The following is an 18,287-nucleotide window of genomic DNA, read 5'->3' as shown; positions in this document are numbered from 1 at the left end:
CCACACCTGCTGGCTTGAAGTGGTTTCCATCATATGCAGGGGTTACAGTTTGGTTCAATGGCTCTCAGCACCCGCCCGCTATACAAATTGTTCCAGCTCCCCTGCCTGTGCCCTGTCCCTTTAAGGACTGAAGGTCTGAGGGGACCAGGAGACCGCGCTGGCTGGAGCAGCAGGGTGTGTGGTGCTTTGAAAGGACACACAGCAGCAATGGGGCTTTTGGGGTACTAAGTTTAATCAAACGCCAGGTTTAAAACCATCCCTGATCTGGGTGTAGCACTGACACCCTGCGCAGGGCCCTCCTGAGCCACCCTCCAGGTGAACTTCCTTTACAAAGGGCTGAATGAAGAGGGGGATGAGTGACAGCCCCCCTCCGCACAGCACTAATGAGCCATGGGGTGCGTTTCTGGACACATCAGTATCCCAGTATGTGCCCAGCATAGGGTGACCAGAGAGCAAATGTGAACAACCGGGGACAGGGGGTGGGGAGGGGGGGTAATAGGAGCCTAGATAAGAAAAAGACCCCAAAATCAGGACTGTCCCTATAAAATCGGGACATCTGGTCACCCTAGCCCAGGGTGGCCAGTTACGAGTGACTGCAGCAGCAGGATGGGAGCCAGGAGACCTGGGTTCTTACTCGAATTCTGCTACCAAGGCCAGGTCTATGCTAAACACTATTCCTGGTCCAATACTGTGCCAATAGCGCTTATTTCGCTGTGTACGCTACAGCAGCTCGAGCACTTTTTGGTCAGTATAAAAGCTGTGTCTGCACTAGAAAGGTTTGCTGGTCCTTTTCTGATGTAGACAAGACAGCTCACTGCGTGACCTCAGGCCTCAGTTTCCCTATCTTTAAAATGTTTTGAGCTCCTCAGCAGGGCTGGTTGAACATTTTCAGTCAAACCTTTTCTTTGCTGGAAAATTGGGTCTTTGACTCAACACAAATTTTCCCAGGCAGGATCAGTTTTCCTCGACAAAAACTTGATGATTTGCTGGGACACTGAAATACGTTGGCAGTTTTCAGCTGGAAATTATTCGGTTTTCAAAGGGTTTGGCTGAATATTTTCGGTTTGGGGCAGTTTTCGGCTGAATATGTTCCATGTTCAGTTGCCAAAAAATCCCCACAGTTTTGGTTTTCAAGTATTTTTCAACAAAAAAGTTTGAAAAATTCCACAGGGAATAAAACCCACCAACCAAACACACCCCACATTTTCTGATCAGCTCTCGTCCTTGGATAAAAGGAGCAACATTCATGCAAAATATTAGAGGAAGTTCAGAGAAACTCAGCAAAGGGACTGAAGGGACCAACTTATGGGGAAAGATTAGATCTGAGAGCATGTCTCTATGACAGTCTTCTGCCAGCATAGCTATGTTGGGGTGATCTCCACCCTGAAAGCTGTGCCAGCAGAAGTACCTGGTGTAGACACACCTATTCTGGCAAAACCGTGCTTTTACTGGTCTAGCTTGTTTCACTTGGAGTGGGGTGGGGTGGAATAAGCTATGCCAGCAAAAGCTCAGCTTTGCCGGTATAAGCTGCATCCACATTGGGGTACTTTGGTGCTATCATGGTATGCTGGTATAGCCACGCCAGCAAAACCCTGCTAGTGTGGACATGGCTTGAGCCTTGAGAAGCATTGAAGGGAGTTGATGAGACTCAGGTACTTTGCGAAACCCGTCCTAAAAGAATTTGCTGTTGGCTGATGGTTAAAGGGAAGGTGAGAGCCACCTTCCTGCATCTGCAGGACTAAACAGCAAGGAGAGAGCATTGGGATCAAGCAGAGCGATGAAGCCTGGGGTTGAACATCGTGTAGATTTCCAAGCTGGGTGCTAGACCCTGGGAGAGCCAGCGAAGAGGGGGATGCTCTGTTTAGCCAGGACAAAGCAGGGAAGAGGCCTGCGTTGAGCAGGGCAAGGGAGGGCGGGGGCTTATTAAATAATATGTGCTGTTTCCATCTCGACTGTCCTTTTAAAAGGGGACATGGAGGAGTATGAGATCCCCGGACAAAGTGCATGCATGACACTGGCTTGGTACTCTTAATTCCAGTCACTTGATTACCCAGCCATCGGGCAATGCCTCTGGCAGACACTGCGGGCAGCTGTGGCTTCTCCACACACGGGGGGCGAGATCCTCAGCTGGCGTCACTCAGCTCAGCTGCAGTGAAGTCAATGTTACTGCGATCTACGCCAGCTGAGGATCTGGCCCCGGGTTTGCCCAGTTTCCGTGTGATTCATTGATCAGCCCTGCTGCTGGCAAACGCCCATGTAAACATTACACAGCTGCCAGTAATGGCTTGTTGCTCCGCCAAAGGGATTAGCAGTAAGGACTGCAGTGGAGCGGCCTTACAGCGCCACCCCGACTCCCCCGGCCCGGCCCTGCCTTGCTCCCCTTCCTCCCCACACCCCCTGCAAGCAGGGCAGGCCTTATTCCGCAGCCTAAGGGGAGCTCAGCTTCCTGTCCCACTGCGGGCGCTGAGCCCCGGGGAGCCTGGCCCCGAGTGCGGGCGCTGAGCCCCGGGGAACCTGGTGCTGAGTTCTTTGGGGGACCTGTCCCCTGGGGTTCTTTCTGGGGTGCTCCGTGACTGCGGAAGCTGCAGGGTGCTGCCAGCAAAGCCGGCTGCAGCCTGTAGCTAACCAGTGAGCCCAGCCTGGCGACTTTCCCCCCAGGTGTTTTACCGACATCACTTCCCCAGTGTCCTTCATGACTGAAAGCTGCTGTTGTGGCCAGAGCTGTTCCTTGCACAGGTTCCTCATTTCAACAGCTGATGACAACCAGCGCTATACACAGGACACCTCCCTGGGCTGCTGGCACCACTTTCATGCTTCTGGCCCCCAGGCAATCTGCAGCCACCGCTCCACTCCTACTGGGTTTTTCCCCCCCTCTATTTCCTCTTTCTCCTATTCAGACCCTGTAACATGCAAAGTGAGATGCATTGGGCGCTCGGCCCATCAAGGTCATTGGTGGAGGTCAGACAGCACCAAAGCGCCGGAATTGCAGGGACGTTTGGGTCTGGAAGCTGCTCCTCGCTTTGTGGCTGACCCGTCGCTACTGAATGGACTGAAAAGCCAATCTCCGGCCGTTCTGGAACTTTGGGGAATGTTCAGAACCTGCTGCAATTCAGATGAGGAAACTGAGGCACAACGCAGCGAAGTGACTTGCCCAAGGTGATGCAGTGAGTCAGTAACAGACCTGGGAATAGAACCCAGGAGTCCGGACCCCCACTTTCCTGCTCTATCCCATGGAAAACAACCCTCCCTCCTTTTAAGGCCTCTCAGGTTCCTCATTGTAAGCACAAAATAATACATACCCATAACAAAGAGCTGTGTTTATGTTTGTGTGTATCCAGGACATAAGGTACGGCCCTTGGACAGATCTTCTCAATCCCTAAGAATTCTTCCTGGTGATGGTCACATCCTTCTTGGTATTTTTATAGCAGTGTCCGGCCCTGGCTCTCTCACCAAAGTGGGCCACTGTCAGTCTCTCTAATGTACAGCTAAGGAACCTGAGGCAGGGAGAAGTTGAGGGCAGCATTTTCAAGTGGCCTCTGATTTGGGGTCTGATTTTTTTAGGTGTACCTCCTCGGGTGTGACTGTCAGAGGTGCTGAGCACCTGCAGCTCCCAATAGAAGGTCAGCCCCTCTGCAGATCAGGACCAAGATGTCATAAGGTGGTCACCAAAAACGGAGGCTCTCCAAATCAAAGGCCACTTAGGATCAAATTGTCCAATGGATTTGCTCGGGGTCACACAGCAAGCAGGACCCAGACCGCCTGCTACCACACCTGCCATCATGTTTGTATCAGTTGCAAGGGAAAGAAAAATCATAAGCACCTGGAGTTGGACTTGAGGTGATGGAGTTTGGTACAGACTTGTGCCCCAGTCAGTAAGAAGAAAGTAGCACGGCCCAGAGTAATGAGAACCAACCGGGATTAGGAGCTGCAGTTCCTCTGTCTGCCCTCAGAGCATCTCTCTCGCTCTTCCTTTCACTCTCCCAGCTCTTTCTCGGAGTTAGCCGCCTGATTTCTCAGAAGTGAGCGGTGATTTGGGGATGCCTTCATTTCTGGGTGGTCAACCAAAGGCAACCTAAAGGTGGCTGGATTTTCTGAACTGTCTCCCTTTCAGATGTCCCAGGTTGGGCCCCCACAAACAGATGCACCCAAAATCACTAGTTCTGTTAAACTGTGGCCACCATAAATGCTCACTGCTCTGTTTTCAGACCCCACAGGCGATGCCAGGAGGCAGGAGACCAAGGGCAAATGAAGCAGCGCAATCCCGTGCTTTCTCTCTGCCCTTAAATCTAGGGTTACCATATTTCAACAATCAAAAAAGAGGACGGGGGGAACCTTGCCCTAGCCCCACCCCCATCCTCTCCTTCCCACTTCCCGCCCCCTGACTGCCCCCTCAGAACCTCCAACCCCCCCGCGCTCCTTATCCCCTCACTGCCCCCTCTTGGGACCCCTGCCCCTAACTGCCCCCCAGGACCCCACCCCCTATCTAAGCCTCCCTGCTCCTTGTCCCCTGACTGCCCCCTCCTGAGACCCCCCACCCTAACTGCCCCCACCATGTTCTCTGTCCAGACAGCGGAAGGGCAGAGGGTTGGTCCCACACCGCACAAGATGTGGCAGGATCCAGTTTTAAATTTACCCCCTGCCCTTGCTTCACTGAAGGGGGGAGGGGAGAGTTGCTCTTGACTTGTGTGGGGTACCAGGGAGTGGAAGCCCCGACCCCGCCTGAAGTCACTGGTGCAACCCCTCCCGCTCCAGCGGGGGAGCTGCACCTGGCCCCAGGGGCTGCAGGGTCCGCCATTCCCGGAATCTCCCTCCCTCCTGCGGGAGGCTCCCTTGTCCCGCTCGCCGCCTTGGTGGGCGCGATGCGGCAGCTGGAGGGGAGGGGAGGGGAGGAAACCCCCCCGGTTTCCCCCCCAACAGGCAGCCTCCTTTGTGAGGGCTCGGCCCTGACGTGCTGCCCTGCCCGAGCTGAAGCCGTGCCGGGGAGCGTCCGAGGGCTGCAGGCAGCGCTGGAGCTGCCGGAGGATGAGTCGGAGCCGGCCCCGCACCAGCGGGCTGAACGGGGAGTTGTCCCGGGAGAAGTTTCCCTGCAGGCTCCACTCCGGCCGGCAGAAAGCCGGGAGCCCGAGGGCGCCCATGCTGGCGGCGCCGCAGGGAGGGAGGTTACGGACTTGGGTGCCCAGGGAAACTTCTCCCGGGACAACTCCCCGCTCAGCCCGCTGGTGCAGGGCCGGCTCCGACTCATCCTCCGGCAGCCCCGGCAGCTCCAGCACTGCCTGCAGCCCTCAGACGCTCCCCGGCGCAGCTGCAGCTCGGGCAGGGCAGCGCATCAGGGCCTTGGCACTCGCCACCTGGGGCTGGGGCCGGGGGGTCCTGGATGGGTCCGGGCTCAAGGAGCACCCAGCTGTGAACGTGGCGCCGAGCTCAACAGAACCCTTAGCGGCTCCTCGGCGAAGAACCTCTCAGTCCCTGGGACGGGCGCTCAGAGGCTTGCTCCGGCAGGGTTACCATACGTCCATATGCTGGCGTTTTTTAGATATTTTAAAATTCCTCCCGGACGGCCATTTAACAACTAAAAAGCCGGACATGTCCAGGGAAATCCGGACGTATGGTAACCCTACTTTAACCTCAGCAGGGCCTGACTTTAGTTCAGGCCTTAGGCCTTACACCAGGCCGCATGTCTCAGGCTCTCTTTCTACTACCATGGTAAAGAAATCTGAAGTCCAGGATTCACAGTAACCAAATTGAGTCCTCTCCACCCAGTCCAAACAATGCAAAAATACAACTCTCAGCCCCCTTCATCCTCCATCCCCTATTCCATCTGTCGGCTACAGCCACGGCATCTTACCTCCCCAGGGGAGTTGTGCCCAGTGCCCTTGGCTTTGTTGCTCAGGAGAGAAGTGAGTGTGGCGCCAAGGGCAGCTCCCCCAACAAATTCTTCCAGCACTGCGCCGTCCTTTGCAGTGCTGCTAACATGCAGACAGTTTGGGTTCTGCTGCATTGCTTATTTCCGTGATTTAAAGGACACCCCAAGTGCTGCAGCAAACAGGTTAAATGATTCACTACGTGATACCCTTACCAGTCGCTTAGTTATCTGGGAAGTGGTACAACCTCAAAGGATGGCCCTTAACTTCAGTCGGTCTCATAACTCTGGAGATGTTTTTCCATCTTGCTGTTTGGTGTGAACTGAAAGCAGATCAAGCCATGACCGTTTTCTTGCAGACTAGGATTGCAGATAGCAGCTCCCTGGACATACGCACCCAGAACACCATTTTATTTCTACGCAGCTCTGAAAGCACTCATTTGATGCTAACCTGATCATAGGGCAGACTCAAGAGAGCTTTGATCAGTTTTGGTAGATGTGCCGAATGCTTCTCCTGTGAACCTCTTTTGTTCAACACAAACACTTGCCTCCACCACACAATGAACTCAAACAATAGTCTGCCTGAAACGCATTCCCCTCATAGACCTTATGGCCTCAAGGGACCATCATGATCCTCTCCTCTGACCTCCTGCACATCTGCAGGTCACAGAATCTCATCCGCCCATTCCTGCAATAGGCTTAGAACCTCTGGTTGGGTTACTGAAAGGCCTCAAATCTCCATTTAAAGACTGCAAGTTACAGAGAATCCACCCTTTACTCTAGTTCAAACCGGCAAGTGACCCATGCCCCATGCTGCAGAGAAAGGCCAAAAAAAAAAAACGGGTCTCCACCAATCTGACCCGGGGGAACCCCAAATAGGGCGATCAGTTGACCCCGAGCATATCAGTTGACCCACCAGGTGGACACCTGGAAAGAATGCTCTGTAGTAACTCAACGCCCTCCCCATCTAGTGTCCAGCCATTGGAGATATTTGCTAGCATCAGTTGCAGATGGGCCATATGCCATTGTAGGCAACCTCATTCTACCACCCTCTCCACTCATGGCAGACCTTCTTTTTTTTCTTCTGAGGAGACCAACGTGGGAAACTTTCATCTCAAGATGCAGGATCCCTAAATCCCCTACAGTTTGGTCCTGCAGTGGAAGCTTCTTCAATAACTTATCGCCGGTTGCAAAACGGAATTTTTTCACCCCATGGACGAGGATCCAGATCAGGGTTGGCTGACAGGGAGATTTTAGCCTGGGTGCCAATGGGAAGCTTCCCATCTTCCTTCTGGAGGTCTTGGTCCCTGAAGTCCAGAGAGGAAATATCATCAGCAGCACTGGTTACTGCCTCTAACGCCACAGATCTGTTCAGGAGATTCCTGAGAAGATACATGCTCTCCTGTCATTCAAAGGCCCTGCTGGAATCTTCCACCTCAAAGATGATGCCACTACACCATTCAGGGCATGCGCCTAAAAGAGACCATTTCGGCATCTTTGAAGTAACAACCAACATGCTGAACTCTGCCTTGCTTCTCCACTTCAGAACTGCTGTTGTAATGTGTGAGAACTGGCTCCCCTTGGCTATCGCATCTTTCTACAGCGGGTTGAAGAGTTGGCCATCTAGTTCCCCTATGTTTGATCAAGGACAACTACACTACTGATACTGGCATATTCTTCTTTTCCTTGTGCACTTCCATTGAAAAAATAGAAGATACCAACTAACATGCCTTCCATTGGTTTGGGAGTGGCTGCGACAGCAGCTTTAGCAATCAAGTGGCACGTGTGAGACACACACGGAAAGCAATATACAGCGGGGGGATGTTTCCTTTACTCTGTTTACAACAATATTGTTCTTGCCAACCATCTGATTTGCTGAGTCAGAAAAGATTCCAATGGTATTTGCCCATGGAATATTGTACTCCATGAAAACAGAGTTCAGTGGTGAACACGGGGTCTCTGCATTTGGAATATTGCATTGCCAGGAGGTCATTTTTAACACGTCTAGCAACCTGATCAAAATACCGGCTCATGATGAAAACCTCGTTATTGGCATCCTTACTTTCCCCCCTTATTACGGTGAGGGTCCTGACCTGCCATGGTTCACAGCTGACTTTGTGAGATCATATGCTGACAGTTCTTTGGTGACACAGGTTGCTTTTGTTCTTCCACATGAAAACTCTCATGCAATGGCAGAGTCTGAGAACACGACCTTTACCAGCTTGGTGCAAGGATCAGCAAAGCGAACGGGAATTGCTTGGCAAAACGTTAATTCAGCAATAGTAACCTATTCGCTGAATGACTGTTTCTCTGGCGTAAAAGAGGAATTTATGTTCTGCTCTGCAGTTCCTGAAGCTGCACTGCTGCTACGTTTTGCAGTTGCAAGATGTTTCTTCCAATCATTGGAGCCAGAATTGCCCAATGCAGATATCTTCATGGCAGCTGTAAAATAGGCATGCTCCTCAGAACCCCTGCTTCTTCTGACAGAATAGATTTCATTGCATTTTGCAGCGCTGAGTATGATGCTTTTCAGCACTTGGAGAAGCCATAGTCTTCTGCCGTGTGTGCAGCGATAGTGATCCCAGGTGTATGCTGGATGGAATCAAACATTTAAGGAGAATGATAATGAAGAAGATGCAAAATGGTTAAGACTTTTTTATTAGGGTGAGTGCTAAGTAGGAAAAGACTCACTTCAATATAATTGTAATGCTTCCCTTAGTGGTATCTCATTCTTAGGATGGATGTCCTGTCAAAAGTATCCCTTCAAAAATGGAGAGATGGGGTAGAGGGAAGGCATCCATTCTGGTGGGAAGAAGGGGAGTACTTACGTTAAGATCGGGAATGCATCACACAAGCACTCAATGGCATGTAATTAAATATGATGGAAAAACCCAATTCACACATATTGAGGAATACCCTGTACATGGACTATAAAATGGAGCTGGAAAATGAACAGTGAACATCCAAGAAACAAAAAGCACTCTCTTTCTGTATCAAATTTTCCAATTATTTCGCAATAAAGATTTGCATTAGCTGCAAAGATCTTGATATGCAAAGATAGCGTTACAAGCTCAACCACCTTGCAAAGCTTCCCATACTTCAGTGCAGTCATATTTATAATACCCAAATATTATTTTAACTAAACAACTGTCACATTCAAATGATTTCAAAAGTAATTTGAATGTAGCTCATCAAGAACATTTTTATAAATTACCGTATAGATGGCACTTCCCTCCAGTTAAGAGCCATCATATTTTTGTAACCAGGGAGGTGTTCTGTTGGAGGGGAAAAGGGAACACACCTGAACATGTGGAGGTTGTGTCCAGGAATGAGAGAGTTTGGGGAGTAAATTATCGGACCAACTTCTGTTGGTGAAAGAGACAAGCTTTTGAGCTTACAGAGCAGAAGAAGAGCTTGCTGGAACCCAAAAGGTTGTCCCTTTCGCCAAGAGAAGTTGGTCCAATAAATGATATTACCCCACTCACCTCGTCTCTCTCTTATCTTGGGACCAACACAGCTACAACAACACTGCAAACAATTTTCTGTTGTTAGCAGCTAGACTTTGAATTGACATTACTGGAAAAATGTGACTCCTCTTCCTACGGAATTGTGGTACCATTAACATATGGACTGTCCTTGTAATGGAAAAGTTTTCACACCATGTACACAAGAGAAGCACCACAAATAGGTTAGGTATTTAGAAATTTGGTCGCCCCTTTTGAATGTACTCAGAGGAAGATGGTTCCCCTGCCCCAGGCAGAATCTTTAGCCAGGTTCTTTGAATATTAATCCTGAGTAAGTAATGTTAACGTTTTTATGATGACTTTTCCTTAATAAAAAGTGTCACTGGTAATTTGAAATCTCTCTGTTTTGTACAGTTTTGAGAACTACAGAAATATGCAGGAGCCAGAAATGACGATACAGGCAGGTTTTTTTGGGGGGGGGAAATCTCAATTAATTGCCCAAATAGTGAACAATCGTTCGTTGTTATTTTATTCCTCCTTGCCTGCCCGTCCTCCCCCCGCTTCACTCCTGCTTGGCTCCCCAGCAGAGGAAGAGCCCCAGGGCAGCGGGAGGCAGGAAGTGATGGTGCTGCGGGGTCTGGGGCCCCAAATCCCGTTGCTGAGGCGGGCCCCTAAGAACAGCAGGCCGGGAGATCCGTGTCCTCAGCCCCGCGGCTTTCCCCGGACAGTCCTGGGCCAAAGTGGTTTCCATTCTATCCAGGGTTTACAGTTTGGACCAATGGGCCTCAGGCTGGGCGAGGGCGAGCAACTCTCACGTGTGTCATGTAACAAGTTACACAACATAATGTTGCAGGGTTCCACACTGCCCTGGCGGGTCCCTCCAGCCCCAGAGATCCCCCCACCCTTCTGGGGACTTCGCCCCAAAGACCCCCCCACCCTTCTGGGGGAGGCCGCCCCAGAGATCCGCCCCCATCCCCCACACCCTTCCTGGGGTCCTGCCCCAGAGATCCCCCCACCCTTCCGGGGACTTTGCCCCAAAGACCCCCCACCCTTCTGGGGGGCCCCACCCCAGAGATCCGCCCCCATCCGCGCACCCTTCCGGGGGGCCCCGCCCCAGAGATCCCCCCACCCTTCTGGGGGGGCCCGTCCCAGAGATGCTGCCCCCTGCCTAGGGGCCCCGCCCCAGAGATCCCCGTCCGCACCCGTGGCTCTGGGGCCGCCTCCCAGGCTCCACCCCGTGCCCCGCTCGCTCCGCCCCACGTTGTGTAAACGGGCCCGGAGCAGCCGCTGCAGCCGGGTGGGAAGCGGGTTCCCGGGGCCCCGGAGCCGCCGCCCAGGTGAGCGGGGGGACGGGCGGGCTGCGGGGCAAGGCGGGCTGGAGGGGGGCTGCTCCCCACGGCCTGGCTGGGGCTCCGGGCTCCCGCAGGAGCAGGTCCCTGCTCGTGCACAGGCTCGACATGGGGGAGGGACCTGACCCGGGCATCTGTCCCTGCCGCCCTGCCCTGAGCCCAAAGTGCCAGGGCTCGCACGGGCAAATCCAGCCCTCTGCCCATCCGTGCCCCCCGGCTCCCCAAGCCTCGGTCCCTGCAGCAGCCATCCGGCTGTCTCGCTGCCCCAGCCTGGGTGCCCGGACCTCGCAGGGACAGGCCCGGTCTCCATCAGGGAGTCTGGCAGGAGTAAGGTCTGAGTGTGACTTGAAAGTGGATTGACTCCGGAGTAAGAGCGGGCACCGGGCACCGCAGGAGTTGGGCAGGAATAGCTCCTCCCTAGCAGCGCCTCCAGCATCCCACCCCCGTCCACAAGCCCTGAAAACCTGGACAAGCTCCGGCCTGCCAGTCCCGGCCGCAGGCGGCAGCTTGTAGCACGGCATTTGTTCTAAGGGTGAATTTTCTAGCAGGGGCTGGAGCTGCTCCAGTGTCCCCCACCCCAACCACTCAAAAACCATCAGTCGCACCCTCAAAAATGATGAAAGCAACTTAGAAATAATGAGACCTTAAAGAAGCACAGCACTGGTGTTCGGTGGCTTTGCCTTCTGGGGTGGGAGCCCCCAGGAACTCTCTTTCCAAGCTTTTCCCCGCAATCACAAGAGCTGGAAACTCCCCCCTTTCTATTAATGGAAGCGGAGAATCTCCCATCATCACATGACTCCAGAAGCTGGGACTTTAAGAAAAACTGCACAGGCTCCCTTGAGATAGCAACAAGTCAGGAGTTCTCTGCAGCAGTTGCCAGGTCCCAGCCTGCTGCGTCTAGCCCCCAGGGGCCTTCTGTTTGGCTCGAGCCAGGGTGTAACATGCCACAAGTTTACACACCTATTGCAGTTGAGGGTGGCTGGGGGCCAGGGCTGTCTCTGATCAGGCAAGTTCAAGATATGCAGCAGGGTTATTTTTTTTCACCCATCGAATTTGTGAGCTTGTATGCTCAGCGGCGGGGCGGAGCAGCCACCGTTGGAGCGATGCAGGAGGAATCAGACTGACTGCCCAACGTGCTCCCGGGGCGACTATCCTACGTCCCAGGCTAGGAGACCTGCAGGAGGGGATGGCTGTAGGGGACAGTCCGTCGTGAGCCCAGCACGATGGTAGGAAGGGCAGTAGTGCTGCAGGTGCCGTGTTTCAGACGAAATCCAAGGCGTGGACCCGACCTCTTGTGGTCATGAAAGAGGCCGTCGCATCTTTCATACATGACAGGTGTTACCCTGACGGCAGGTCCACATTCCCCTTTGAGTAATTAAAACCTGCCCGTCTCTGCTACCCCTGCAGCGTCAGTGGGGTTCGATATTCTCCACTTCCTGCCCGAACGGCTGGGCCGTGTTAAACAGCGGCCGGGTTCCAACCCAGAGCTGGCTGCCACTGCAGAGCGGGGACGTGAGGCTTGCGGTGAACGGTTGAGAAAGTTGCTTTGGGATCGGCGTCTGTAAGGCGCTATAAGGAAGGTAAGGTATTAGATTCCTGGTGGGGGCACAGAATGCTTATTGGCAACTGCGAATAGCCCCCGAATAGCACTGGAGGGTGGGCGTGATCTCCATTTTACAATGGGGGGGAGAGAAATCAAGGCCGTGGGGTTAAGTGACTTGACCAGGGTCACACAAAGGCAGTGTCTACTGAGAAACTCCAGAGAGAGGCCTACAACGTGGTGTGTGTTTCTCTGTCCACAGATAGTTTCACGCCAACAAGCTGCTGCTGGGAAGGTTGGCTGGAGCCGTCTCCTCTGCAGCTGGCCGGCGTGGCGGCTGGAGACTGCACGGGGTGTCGGAGCCGTGCCCGCCCCGTAGGACGGCAGCGAGCATGTCTCAGAAGAGCAGGAACCGGCAGGCCCGTGGCGGGGAGGAGATCAGCGGGGATGCAGCGAGGCCTGGAGCTGCCGTGGCGCCCCGGGGCCAGCTGAAAGGCAAACGGAAGGTCCTGGCAGAGCCCAGTGGGGCGGAGGTGTTGACCGTGGAGAAGAGGAGGAAGGAAGGGGAGGCGGCGGAGGGGGGAGGAGCTGGGAGCCTGGGGGAAGCCGTGAGGCAGGCGCGGCTGCAGGTTGCCCCCTCTGTGCAGGACTTCAAGTACAACAAGAAGCGAGTGCGCCTGGTCTCGCAGGGCTCCGACCTCAAGGATGCCGCCCAGGGCGTTGTGTACTGGATGTCTCGAGACCAGAGGGTGCAAGGTATGAGCCATCCCAGGACCAGGACGCGTCGGAGGGCAGGGGGAGAGACTATGAGGAGTCAGAACCCTTATCCCCTCCCCCTTGTCCCTAGAGCAAGTTCTTGCAATGGCACCAGTTGAGAGCCGCGGTCGCACGGCTGATGCAGACTGTGCTGGGCTCCCCATCCAGCATCATGGCCTAGCAGGTTTCCTGTTGGGAAGCCCCTCGGCAATGCCCATGGCTAGAGCGTGTGACTCTTGGCTGGCGTGTGCTGCCTCCTCCTCTTTCCCCGGGCGCCGGCTCTCCGTGGGTTTTCCTTTGGAGTTTGTGGCTTTAGACAAACCTCCCCTGCCAGGGGTGGGCTCAAGGAAAGATGGATTTTGCTTCGACACTGCGAGGGGCTTTGCACAGATGGGGAAACCGAGGCGCGGGGCCGCTCATTTCGGTGCCCAAGGTGAGCTGTGAAGCCAAGGTCTCCTGGCTCCCAGACCTGGGCCTGAGCCGAGCATTTGGCAGGGCTGCTCCGTAGCAAGGCAAAGTGTCCTGGGAATGCAATCACATGTTCTCTCTCTCTCCAGATAACTGGGCTTTCCTGTACGCCCAGCGCCTGGCCCTGAAGCAGCAGCTCCCTCTGCACGTCTGCTTCTGCCTGGTGCCCAAGTTCCTGGAGGCCACCATCCGTCACTTCGGCTTCATGCTGAAAGGCCTGCAAGAAGTGGCTGAGGTACCGGTTGCTTAGGAAATGCCACAGAGGGGAGGGTCAGTGCAGGGGCGGAGCGCAGGCCCAGGACACACAGCGATGGGAGCAGGCGTGCGGCTCTCAGCAACGTCCCAGCGTGAGCGAAGGGCCCGAGCCTGCCAAGAGCCGGGATTTTTCCAACGCTGTCTTCTCTCATGAGGGGCGGGGGGGAGTTGAACTTGGAATCCGTTTCCCTTCTCCTGGCACTACAGGGCTGCTCGCAGGCCCGACATCTCTGTGCAACACCAAGCGTTTGTCTGGAAAGCAAAGTCACGTCAGTTGCAGGGACCCGGCCCGCAGCCCTCCCTGGGATCTTTATAACCTGTTACTGTAGGCAGAGATTGGCAAAGCCACCCAAGGGATTGGGTGCTGCCACGAACGACGTGGAGCGCCCAATCTTGGTTGGAGCCCAGCTGGGGTGGTGCTGGGCAGCTCGGCCTGGAGGGGCAGTTACAGAAACCGGGCTCTTTGCCCCATATTCCCAGAGCCTTTCCCTTCGTTCCAGGAGTGCCAGGAGCTGGACATCCCCTTCCACCTACTCATCGGCTTTGCCAAGGACGTGCTGCCAGCCTTCGTGACGGGCCGTGGCCTCGGCGGAGTGGTGACAGACTTCTCCCCGCTCCGCGTCCCCATGCAGTGGGTGGAAGACGTCAAGGAGAGGCTCCCGGGAGATGTGCCGTTTGTACAGGTGGGGGCCTGGGCTGTGGGGGAAGGCAGGCGTGCGGCGGTGGGGCTGGGGGCTCTGTACATAGGCCGTTTCTCCATGCTGGCATGTGATCGCCAGGCGGTGGTGGTAATAGCGGGACTAACAGCTGGCTCCCAGCCCTTTAAATAGGGGGCTGAGAGGCAGAACAAAAGCGTCGAGAGCTGGTCACTGCAGATGGAACAGCAGGGGGCTACTGTGGCCCCAAGATCCGGGAGAGCCCCCCAACAATCAGCTTTGGAGAAGGTGGGGGACTCAAGCAGGTAATTGGCGGTGGGGCAGGGATCTAGTTCTGGCACTTGGAAGGTTTTTGAGCGTGAGGGTGTATATTGGACGGAGTCAGAAGGTTGGGGGCAGGGAAGGAGCTGGAGGGAGGGGGGAGTGAAGGAGATTGTACCGGGGACATGCGGCCACTGCATGGAGCTGGTGACAGCAGACGCAGGGAGTAACTCCTTACACGTACTGTCCCAGGGAGACATTTCCACTCGGCTCAAACGTCCCATTCGTATTCCCCACGAGAATCACTCCGGGACTGGGGAGGTTCCTGGCCGATGTCTGGGCCAAGAGAGAAACACACAAGACCCTTTGGGATGGGGTCAGCTGTGCTGAATTCAGCAACTATTTTTTTGTTAAAAGAGATTCTTTTTAGATTAAAAAAATCACCTGCCGAGCTATTGTGCGGCTTAGCTCCATCTTCCCCAAACCAGGGTGTGCAGAGACCTGGCTGGATCCGAGCGGGCGTCTCCTCCTGCTCCGAGGCTGGCCTGGTTCTAGTCAGTTTCATTTCCAGGTCCCACGCCCCAGGCTGTAGGGCTGGGGCTGCAGGGGAAGGTTGGCCTGCTGGGGGGAAAAAGTTGAAATTAAAAACAAAGCCATGGGAAGGTTTGGGTGGATCTAGGGGTCAGTCAGAGCTTGGCGGGGGTGGGGGATCATGTTTCTCATCCCCTGTGTAGCCTGCCTATTCCCAGCTTGCTGACTGCTTTCCAGGTTGATGCTCACAACATTGTCCCGTGCTGGGTTGCCTCAGACAAGCAGGAGTACGGAGCCAGGACAATTCGACGGAAGATCCATGATCAGCTCTCGGAGTTCCTCACGGAATTCCCTCCCGTCATCAAGCACCCGTACCCGTCCACAGCCCCGGCAGAGGTAACATCTAGAGTTCTTTAGCTGCATGGCCCTGCAGAGCATCCTAAACACTAGCTAAGCTTCAAACCCCACTGGAGGGTGGGAGTGATCTCTATTTTACAATGGGGGGGAGGGAAATCAAGGCCGTGGGGTTAAGTGACTTGACCAGGGTCGCACAAAGGCAGTGGCGGAGCTGGGAACAGATCAGAAGTCCTGATTTCCAATCCCCAGATGCAGTAGGGGTTAAAGGAACCTTCGCTTAACCAAAGGCAGATGGGGTGCCAGCAAGCTGTGCCCAGGGTGTATTTAGTAAGGGGAGGACCTGTCTGGTCCAAAGCAGCCATCAGAACCGGCCCCATTTGTCGTAGCATCCTGGGCAGGATGGTAACATTTGCAGCTTGGCTAAAGCCTCCTTGTGATTGTGCAGCCCATAGACTGGAACGCCTGCCGCGCCAGCCTGCAGGTGGACTGCTCGGTGAAGGAGGTGACTTGGGCGACGCCGGGGACGGCCGCGGGGCTGGCCGTGCTGGAGTCGTTCATAGGCGAGCGCCTGAAATCCTTCGGCACCGACCGGAACAACCCGAACAGGGCAGCGCTCAGCAACCTCTCGCCGTGGTTCCACTTCGGTGAGTGGCCCCCGGAAAGCCCCGTCGCTCTGATGGGCGACGGGCTTGAGTGATCTAGGTAATTACCCCTCCGGGCACAGTATGGCCTCTTGGGGGAAGTAAGTGTCCTGGGCCAAGGAGAGATGGCTAGTGAGGGGCCGTAACGCCTGTAGTTTTGCTTCAGTCCCCTTCCTCACCCCGGTGACTGTCCCCTGATGGGTTAACCACGGTATCTGGTCTGCCGGAGGGGAGAGCATCTCCCAAGTGGCTGATTGAGTTGGTCTCTGAGCCCCATGGCAGCCTGGGGGGTACAAAGGCCTGGCTGTTGGTGTTTCATGCTGCAGATATTTATATGAACTGGATCAATCCCAGTGGAGGGAACACTGTGCACCAGAAGGGGGTGAGGCCTGTGCCAGCTGAGCCCATGGTGCTCTCGGGTTCGATCCCACATGCTCAGGCCAGGCCGGCAGCACACCAGCTCCCATGGGAACCTGAGTACAGGGATCAGTGGCCAAACGCCCTCTCTGCTTCCCCGTCTCTTCTCCTCGCCCCGTTCCCGGACAGGCCAAATCTCCGTCCAGCGGGCCATCCTGGAGGTGCAGAAATATCGCAGTAAATACAAGGAGTCGGTGGATGGGTTCATCGAGGAGGCTGTGATCCGCAGGGAGCTGGCCGACAACTTCTGCTACTACAACAGGAACTACGACAAGGTGGAAGGTAACGCGGGGGAGCGGCAGTGAGCCGCAGCCTGCCGTACTCACGGTGCGCGAGAGCACGCTGGTGCGTAGGGAGTGACTGGGGTGGGGGGGAAGCTAGTCCTGCCTCTGCCCAGACCTGCTGGCAGGATTGGTGCCTCCAGCCCAGTGGCTCTATCACCCAACTATAGGGTCCCTTTCTCAGGGAGCCCAGCCCCCTCCCCCCCTCCCCGCTATGTGCTCCCCAGCCCGACCGTTGTGTTTTGAAGGTGCGTACGACTGGGCCAAAACCAGCCTGAAGCTCCACGCCCAGGACAAGAGGTCTCACCTCTACGAGCTGAAGCAGCTGGAGGAGGGGAAGACGCACGACCCGCTCTGGAACGCTGCCCAGGTACCAACCCGCCTGAGCTTCCGCCTCCCCTCCTGGATCCATTGGGTGTTAGCACCGAGCACCCCAGACAGCTCCAGTCCTGGTCGGTTCCTATAGCAGAGCCAGCCACAGAGCACACCTACTTCGCTGCACCCCTGGCCAGCGTGTGCCCTTTGAACATGGGTTACAGCAGATATTCCCCAGCCAGGTACACGGGGCAGAGAGTTCCACCAGCCAGATGGGGGCTGCAGGCGGGAGTTTGGTTCTCTCCATTGAGGGACACTGCCAGTAAGGTAGCCATAAAACTCCTAGTCAGATGGGAAACTGAGGCCAGGTCCAGGCAGGCCCCGCCCCTCACTCTTCACCCCAGATTCCACGCAGGTGTATCTCATTCTCACCTCCCTTCTCTCCCCCAACGAGCTGGGGACCCTCCCCCTCCCCAAGTTCTCCTGGGGACCCTGGGGGGGCGAGGCTGTTGGTGGCTCTCACGTCGGTGCCCACGCTGGGTCCCCCCCTCTCTGCAGCTCCAGATGGTTCACGAGGGGAAGATGCACGGGTTCCTACGCATGTATTGGGCCAAGAAAATCCTGGAGTGGACCCGCTCCCCCGAGGAGGCCCTGGAGTTCACCATCTACCTCAATGATCGTTATGAGCTGGATGGCCGAGATCCCAGCGGCTACGTAGGTTAGTGACTCGCGCGTGGGAGTGAGAAACCCCAGAGAACTTGGGGAGGGGGATCCTGTCTGTGCTTGGCTGTGAGGGGGCTGCCAAGGTCCCCTTACTGGTTAAAGGGCCTGTCCAGCTCCCTCTCCCTCATTCAGCCCCCACCCCCGTATCCCTCCCTTGCCAGGGCTTGTAGCAGGCGGCCGGGGGGCCTGTGAACAGGTGAGGCAGGGTACAGGCAGGGCAGGGCGACCTGACTGGGTGTTCTGTGCCGGCAGGCTGCATGTGGTCCATCTGCGGGATCCACGACCAGGGCTGGGCCGAGCGGGCCGTGTTCGGGAAGATCCGCTACATGAACTACGCCGGCTGCAAGAGGAAATTCGACGTGGGGCAGTTTGAGCGCAGATACGATCCCCGCAAACTGGGCCAGTAGCCTTGC

At 55.4% G+C, this 18,287-nt stretch overlaps 1 protein-coding gene across 1 annotated transcript; it reads left to right on the top strand.

Moving 5' to 3' along the window:
* Positions 1-10,587: 10,587 nt before the first annotated feature.
* On the top strand, positions 10,588-18,287 carry LOC112111060 (deoxyribodipyrimidine photo-lyase-like). The gene is made up of 11 exons (XM_026650124.2): positions 10,588-10,661; positions 12,081-12,253; positions 12,476-12,969; positions 13,527-13,672; positions 14,193-14,375; positions 15,378-15,536; positions 15,943-16,141; positions 16,685-16,837; positions 17,085-17,206; positions 17,710-17,869; positions 18,127-18,287. Exons 3-11 carry the CDS (start codon positions 12,606-12,608, stop codon positions 18,279-18,281), a joined length of 1,641 nt encoding a protein of 546 aa, XP_026505909.1. The 5' UTR covers positions 10,588-10,661; positions 12,081-12,253; positions 12,476-12,605; the 3' UTR covers positions 18,282-18,287.

This window comes from Terrapene carolina, unplaced genomic scaffold (genome assembly GCF_002925995.2).
Source record: "Terrapene carolina triunguis isolate 2854851 unplaced genomic scaffold, T_m_triunguis-2.0 Scaffold88, whole genome shotgun sequence".
NCBI classification, from domain to species: Eukaryota; Metazoa; Chordata; order Testudines; family Emydidae; genus Terrapene; species Terrapene triunguis.
Note: the sequence above shows the minus strand (reverse complement) of the source record. Positions and strands in the feature narration are given on the sequence as shown.